Raw genomic sequence first — 7800 nt, 5'->3', positions numbered from 1 at the left:
AAGACAAAACCAGAACACTTTGAAGACCAAACCCAGAGGGATTTTAGTCACAATGTTCCCATTTTACCATCTCTGCTTCCTTCCCCTCTATGGTTGGGGTTGGTGCTGCTTCAGGGTTTATTGACCTGCTGAAGAAGCTCCGGGAGACCTGAGCAAACCAAATACAGCAACAGACACTTGGATCAATTTTCACCTGGGAAAAACACCTATTTTAGTACAAAGCTGGAGCTGCATTAGTTTGTTCTGCTTGGTGTATCTCTAGAGGAAATATTTATGCATACGTTCATGAATGTTGCCTGAAAGTACAACAGAAGTTGCGTAACTATCAACTTAAGTCTAGAAAATTGACACATGGCTTCTAACAAAATGACAAGAAAAATAATCTAATATTAGGTACTTTTAGGTTCCTTCTGTCCCCCCCCCAAAAAAATCTGCAATTTATCCATTAACTTGAAACATTACTAAAAATCTGCATTTATTAAATTTTTGTTTAAAAATATATCAATAGTAAAATAAACAAAACAAGTGTCTTCAGTCAGAGGCATCAAATTCGCTGCAATACTGAATGCTACAGAAGACACTTAAAGTGTAAATCTACAATTTACCCTAACTGAAGAATCTTGAATCATTTGAGTTACAGCAACATTTAATTTCACTTTTTTAATGCAGTGTTTTTGAATTTAGGCAAAGTTATTGTGGAAGGTCCAAAGAGTCACTTGGGGAGCCAGCAGACGTCAGCGGGATCAGACCTGATTCTGGTCAAAAGGTCCAGCATCTTTCCAGTCTGGTAAAAAAAAAAAAAAAGAGAAAAAAAAGCACAAATGAATAATATGATTTTTATAGTATTTGGGGGTTTTTTTTAATGTAAAAATTCTAATCAGTCACTCCATCTTTTTCAAAGCATAATTTGGTCGCTCTGACCTCTGTGTTTGGAACATGGTTTACCTGTGGGTCACACTCCATCACCTGCTCTCACCTGGCGCTCTTGGCGCTGCAGAGACGCAGGCCATTTAAATCTGAGGGCTCCTTTAAGAGAACTGCCTCTCGGTATCTGCTGATCGGTCAGCCGGCCGCATCATCCTGCTGCAACTCCCCGCGGGACAGCAGCGCTGTCCGCCCCGTGCACCTGAGGAGGAGGAGGAAGGAGTCATGCTAAACTACCGGTAACCGATGATGAAAATCTAAAAATACAGAATAAAAATTTCATTTAAAAAAAAAAAAGTGAGCTGATGGCAAAAACTGAAGCGGCAGATTTTTATTTATTTTTTGCTGTGAAATGATGGCCGCGCAGTAAGCAGCGCTGTTTCCGGGCTCTGCGGGATGGGCGGCTCGTCTTGATACCTCGCTGCTGGTGCTGCTGTAAGTCAGCCTTGTCCGGTGGTTCGGCCGGTTCCGCCGGTCGGCAGTCAGCAGCTGCGATTTGAACAAGTAAGTGCGCGAGACGAGCAGGGCTCCGGTTACCGGAGCACGCGCTGCACAAGTTTCCGCCTCATTAAAGTCTAATCCTGACCCCTATAGCTCCTACACGGGAAATGAGGAGATAAGTTTCCTTACGCGGTGCTCCCGTTTGTCATGCATGTTTCTAAACGTGTGGCTTTCTAAGGGAGAGTGAGCGACGGACCTCAGCATGTCCGGATGCAGCGAGCTGAGCCTGAGGGAGCTGCCCATGGAGAGCTGGATGTCTCACCTGCCATGCGCCCTGTGGGACACCCCGCTGTACCACCTGGCCATTCCGGGTAGGCTCATAAACACGAAGCCCCCCTCTTCCTCTGCAGTGCTGATAATACTGTGTTAAAGAGGCAGTATGATGTGTTTACCAAGCACAGAAGGCCATTGCATATCACAATCAAGAAACTATGTTAACTTAAAAAAAAGAAGAAGCTATGTGTGTTAAATATGACACCTTGAAATCGGCGCCTCTGTCTCTTTAAGAAGCACCTGCTCTTTCTGAAACTCCGCCTTCAGGAAGTCATTACAACATGGCTCCTCTGTTAATCTTTTAACAACCACTTTTACCAGCGAAGTAGCTCCTATAATGAGCAGATGAACATTTCCACCATGTTTGCTAATTAGCAGCTCCTCCTGCAGGAGGAGCCGCGTCTCGAAGGCGGGGCTGGGTCCAACCCAGGCATTTTGCACAGCTGAATGGTTGCCATGGAGATTAAAAGATTCCTCAAACACGCATGAAAGAGTCAAGGCAACACTCCAGGTGTGTTTTTGATGAGAGAATAACTTTCTAACATGATGTAGAGCTAAAAAAAAAAGAAGTATATTCTACATAATACTGCCCCTTTAAGGATGTTGGCTTGGCTCCATCATCTAAATGCTTAGTGAGACAAGCCAAACCCTGAGACAGAAGGACAGAAGAAAGCATGTTTTATACATCCTATTTGAGTTCAAGTTTATTTTGTATAAATGGGACAATAAGTATTAATGAAGATTTACATGGAAACACATGAGATTATAGCTAATAAGGTGGCTAATTTCCATCTCTAGCCCCACTGGCAGGTTGATGCTAAAGTACATATTAAATACAGAGATAAAAACCAGAAAAATAACACTACGCAATAAGAAACGCATTAAACAATCTTACAATCTATACATCTTAGCACATAATCTATGTTGATATTTTTAGATTTCCAAGAGCCAATTTGAATATGTATTTTCTCTGTAATTATTTTACCATTAGAACGTTTTCAGACCTGTCAAATTTTACTGCGGCGCAAATATGTGGATTTAACGTTTTATCACTCAGTAGCTCAAGCTAGCCTGCAGCAACGAACGAGCGGGAGTTTCTGTCTGCCGGTGTGCAAAGTATTGACTGAATCCATATAAGCATGCCACACTTTTCAGAATTTTATTTGTAAAAAAAAAAAATCTTGCGCTTGTGATGCGATTTAAATATGGCAAAGTCCAAAGGTTAAGATTAGTCCTTGCAGGGCTCTGTCCACGAAACCAAACAACCAAAAGCGTTTCTCTGTTTCCTCCCTCAGGCAGCCACAACGCCGTAACGTACTGCCTGGACATGAACGACAGGTCTCCCGTGGACCCCATGCAGCCGGACATGCTCCAGAAGCTGGACAAATACATGAAGCCCCTCATTCGCCCTTTTGTGTACAAGTGGGCGATAACGCAGGTAATAAAGCGGGGACGCAGCGCACCGTGGAAGAGACGTGTAACAGCTCTATCACTGAGAATCCTGCGTGTTTTCAGGAGTTCACCATAAAGCAGCAGCTGGACTGCGGGGTTAGATACTGCGACCTGAGAATCGCACACAGGCCCAACGACCACTCCACGGACCTGTACTTCTACCACGGCGTCTACACCACGCTCACCGTCGAGGTAACCTCAAGAGGCGCGCAGATCCTAGTGGTTCTGGTACGAAAAAACGCCCCTCGGGTCATAAACCACCGTCAGCGAGCCGAGGCTTGCTGAGTACGCCCTAAAAACCCAAAGATAAGGGAAGTGAAGAGCCTCTTAGCGCGACGTCAGCCTCTTCCGCCCGCAGGCTGGATTTATCGATACCCAACACCTGAATGCTCCGCAGAGAAAGTCTGCAGTGTTTACATTTCTATAACCACATAGTTGCAGCTTCTATCTGAAGGTTTTTCCGTTTTACCTGTTTTATTTTACTAATATTTTTAAGAGTTTTGTGGCTCTAGTGACCTGTATTCATTAGACACTGGACATGAAGGAGGGAGTTGAAACCGAAAGCGGTGAGGAATTTACCGTCTGCATATTTTTCAATGTTGGGAATTAGTACACAGTATAAAGCACAACTTTAGACACGTTTTCTCGTTTACAGGTCCAAACATTTGACTCGTGAATGTACTGTAGGACGAAGAAATCCCAAGTAGTGACTTTTTAACAGAGTTTCCACTCGTCTTTAAAAAGTCTTTAATTCACACATCTAAAATCTAAAGAAAAACCATAATGTTTTAAATTCATTTAAAAAATGTAAGTTAGCCTTCAATACAATAATCATGTGGCAGGAATATTCAATATGTTTGAACATTTTTTTTTTTTCTTGCCGGACTTTACTGTCACGCTAACGTTTGAGGCTACTGCTAACTACATGCTAAAACCCTTGCTAACTAGCTAGTTAGCTTTTATTTTTTCCTGTATTATGGATAAATGCAAATTGGCTGGACATTTGTCTTCGCCATCGGCTCCCTGCTGTTGCCAAACCATCTTTTTGGCAAAATGCTAGGTTTTCAATGAAAGATTTACAACAGTTTCTTTTGTACTGTCCCTTTAACAGTACAAATATATGACTGTAATATTACTACATCGACTACATCACAGTGATCGTATTGTACTAAAATGTATTGGAAAAATAAACCCTGTCTCCAGTTTTCCAGTGTCGACCTTGAACTCCGTCTCCCCTCTTGTCTCTGCCTGAGAAAGCATCCCCACAGCATGATGCTACCAGTACCGAGCTTTCACAGAAAAGCGTTGCCCCTTTAAACAACGTATTCTCATTGACAGAACGTCCTCACAGAGATAAAGGAATGGCTGGACGCTCATCCCAAAGAGGTGGTGATTCTGTCCTTCAGCCACTTCCTCGGTCTGAACCAGGAGCTCCACGTCCGGCTGCTCACTAACATCCGCGACACATTCGCCTCTAAACTCTGCCCCAAAACGGTACAGTTAACCTTCGTGCTCTTGTTTTTTGTTTCCCCCCCCCCCCCCCCCCCCCCCCCCCCCCCTGAAAGCTCAGTACTCTTTCGGTGTTTCGTGTTTTGATTACTTGCCTACAAAATCCAAAGCGTGGGAGGAAGCCTCATTCATTCACAGGAACTTGATGAGAACTTCTCCATTTCAGGAGGTGCTGACTCTTCGAAATCTGTGGGCTTTGGGCTGCCAGGTGATTGTGTCCTACGAACACAGTATTTCCAGCTCCCACGGCGACCTGTGGCCTCACATCCCCTACTGGTGGGCCAACAAGTGCAGAGCCGAGGCGCTCATCGAGGAGTTTGAGGCAAGGAAGCAACACGGTAGACCAGGTAACGTGCCGACTGTAATGCCCTCAAGAGTGAAAAACGCTAGAAAGATGGCCTTTTCTGCGGAAACTCGATGCGAACGATGTCAGCTGAAGGTTTTTGCTCAAAGTATTTGACCTAGCCCCGCCTTCAAGGACGAAGCTCCTCCTTGGAGCTGCAGTTTCTAAGCTTTCTAGTTCCCACCTGACAGAGCAGCCCTCCCTCATAAAAACCCCACTCAGCTCCTTCAGACTAGCCAGCAGCAATTAGCAAACACCTGGTGGAACTGAGGATCTGCTGAGCTCATTGCAGGAGCTGCTTCTCAGTGAAGAGCTGGTAAAATCGTTGTTAAAGGGTTAATAGAGGAGCCATGTTATGATGGCTTCCTGAAGGCGGAGTTTCAGAAAGAGCAGGAGCTTCTTAAAGAGACAGAGGCCCAATTTCACGGCGCTTTACGGCATCCGCACAACAAGCGCTTAATGCGTGTTCTTTCTCTGTTCCAGGCGGTTTCTTCGTCACCGGGATCAATCTGACGGAGGACCTGAAATACATCTGCACCCACCCCACCGAGTCCCTGAAGGACCTGGTGATGTCCACGTACCCGGCGCTGCTCGGCTGGGTCAGGGAGCAGACGCCCGGCCCCAGAGCGGGCTCCCTCAACATCATCGCCGGGGACTTCATCACGGAGAGCCACTTCGCGCCCACCGTCGTCACGCTGAACGAGAAGCTGCTGAAGTGGTCCTCGTGACTTCTCGCTCCGGAAAAGTGCCGAGCGTCTGCAGAAGCGGGGCAGACATCAGAGCATGAAAAGTCGTCGCACAAGTTTGTTTTGATCGGATTGATGAAAACATTTGAATTATTTATTTCACCGTAAATGCACTCGGGGGGGTGGGGTGCAGCGGCGTGCACATTTCAGTTCAAGCAGACTGTTTTTTTTTTTTTTATATGCGCTGACACAAACTTCTTTGTTTACATTCAGTTTGCGCTTTATGCAACGCACCGTGTCGGTTTTCACAAGTCAGCAGCAGGTTTGACGACTTGCTGACCGAAGCAATAACGGCACAACTGAACTCCCCCCACCACCGCAGGGAGCACAGACTCTGCTCTCACTGAGGACTCGTAAAGGTAAATAAGAACATTTTGGAGGAATTATGCCGGTGAAAGCTTTGACACGTCAACTGCAAGACCTGGGGGTTGCGTCATGGAATGTGGAAACTATTTATGCAAGTTTATGCAAAAAAAATAAAAAGCATGACAAGGATTTCTTTGCATGAACTCAGCACCGATTGTTCTGTTTTTAAAAGTAGCTTTTAACCTCCAGCTGAGGCGTGAGAAGCGAACGCTGCACCGCTGTGCCTGTGGAGACGAGCTGCTCAAACGTCAATAATCCCCGAAGAAACATTCGGGTCTGGAACGAGTGAGGGGAAAATAAAAAGAGAGATATCCGTTATTGAACTGTTGGAGAGCAGATTATTTATGTTGCAATCCACGACGTTTATTTATGTCTCATAATTCATTCATTTAGATTAACACGCATCATTTTTGTCCTCTTGGTTATTTAGGTTGTCGCTTATTTAGGGCCAGTTTCCAACAATTGTCACCTCAAGGCACTTATGTAAGACAAACACCCACTTTATATACAGGAATGTGTAATTAAAGCAGGTGAAAAGTGATCTGTGTCCTGAGGAGGCATGAAGGAAGAACTGATTTTTAACAGGCTGAGACCTCAACCAGAACTAGATAGACATTTATTTATTTATTTATTTGTCGGTCAGTTTGAACTTTTTCTTATACAAGTCAAAAAAGAGAAAAGAAACACAAGACAAAACAAGTACAGAACAATATTTACATTTCCATCAATGGCAAGAACACAAAGTGTAGACATAAAAAAATGTGGCTGAAAGGACAAGATTGTTACACATTTATTTTGTCCTACATAAAGCATCATCAGAATCCAAGCAGCAGAATGTCTTCTGCATGTTTTACTAAAACATGTTTCCGAGGAATTCCACCAAAGTCTGTACACAAACTCATAAAAGAAAACATAATCCAAACCTTATTGAATTTAAGATCGCAAAATTTCAAAAGTAGCAATGATTACAAAAACAAAACAAAACAAAAAAATTGCAGGGGCAGGTTACAAAAATAAATGTATAGAGCAGTAAGTTGTTGAAATGAATCTTGAGGCTGTTTTGGTTACTTTTTTTTTTTTACCCCTCCAGGGGGTCTTTTGTGGGCTCTAGTGTCCCTTATATGATAGTAGGCTCTGTTTTGGTTACTTTTTACACAAGAAAGTGCAAGTTCTGCCACAGCATCACGCCTTAATAAAAATAACTGAAATCCTCCGACGGCTTTTGGGTTTGGTGTTTTATCTCTTACAAGAGTTTAGTGGAGGCGCCACTGCAGCTGCGCATAATCCTGGGGTCACCAAAGTGAAAATGATTTTCTAAATGGTACGTGGCAAAAAAAAACAACAGTTCCACTATACATTCTCAGTGCACAATGTTTATAAGAGATATAAGATATGTCCTTACATAAAGATGGAGGATAGAAACGTCATATGTCATGGGTTCTGTTCGGTTCTCTTAGAACTGTCAACTTATCAGCCACATTTGACTCATATATATATATATATAATTTTTTTTAAACCTGTCTCAGTATGTAATGCAAATACAAATTGCAAAAGTGACAACAAAAAATTAGATTTATACAAAATATTTGTACACATATCATTACATAAAAATACCTTAGGATGACCTAAACTGGTGATAATTTTATCACCAATAATATGATAATTAACTTAATCCTGGGATCACCA

General features: G+C 43.3%; 1 protein-coding gene and 1 long non-coding RNA gene across 3 annotated transcripts; one reads left to right on the top strand and one right to left on the bottom strand.

Annotated features, from left to right (window-relative positions):
• Positions 1–677: 677 nt before the first annotated feature.
• LOC114150649 (uncharacterized) lies at positions 678–1761 on the bottom strand. Of its 2 annotated transcripts, none has more exons than XR_003596799.1 (3): positions 1688–1761; positions 946–1126; positions 678–784 (listed from the first exon to the last, which is right to left on the bottom strand). It is a non-coding gene; the product is annotated as an uncharacterized LOC114150649 (long non-coding RNA). The 2 variants fall into 2 exon arrangements; XR_003596800.1 differs by lacking the exon at positions 1688–1761 and adding an exon at positions 1342–1424.
• Positions 1329–7327, top strand: plcxd1.1 (phosphatidylinositol-specific phospholipase C, X domain containing 1, tandem duplicate 1). Its single transcript, XM_028027219.1, has 7 exons — positions 1329–1428; positions 1604–1736; positions 2994–3136; positions 3214–3342; positions 4489–4644; positions 4826–5006; positions 5486–7327. The coding sequence occupies exons 2-7, from the start codon at positions 1628–1630 to the stop codon at positions 5728–5730; spliced, it is 963 nt and encodes a 320-aa protein (XP_027883020.1). The 5' UTR covers positions 1329–1428; positions 1604–1627; the 3' UTR covers positions 5731–7327.
• The last annotated feature ends 473 nt before the right edge of the window (positions 7328–7800 follow it).

This window comes from Xiphophorus couchianus, chromosome 9 (assembly GCF_001444195.1).
Source record: "Xiphophorus couchianus chromosome 9, X_couchianus-1.0, whole genome shotgun sequence".
NCBI classification, from domain to species: Eukaryota; Metazoa; Chordata; class Actinopteri; order Cyprinodontiformes; family Poeciliidae; genus Xiphophorus; species Xiphophorus couchianus.
The sequence above is the reverse complement of the archived record's forward strand: the minus strand, read 5'-3'. Positions and strand labels throughout refer to the sequence as shown.

Bases quoted from the DNA above. Each gene is read 5' to 3' on its own strand.
- plcxd1.1 (XM_028027219.1), top strand. From the start codon at position 1,628: ATGTCCGGATGCAGCGAGCTGAGCCTGAGGGAGCTGCCCATGGAGAGC. The intron at 1,737-2,993 runs GTAGGCTCATAA...TTCCTCCCTCAG, and splicing joins GTACCACCTGGCCATTCCGG to GCAGCCACAACGCCGTAACG. The intron at 3,137-3,213 runs GTAATAAAGCGG...GCGTGTTTTCAG, and splicing joins ACAAGTGGGCGATAACGCAG to GAGTTCACCATAAAGCAGCA.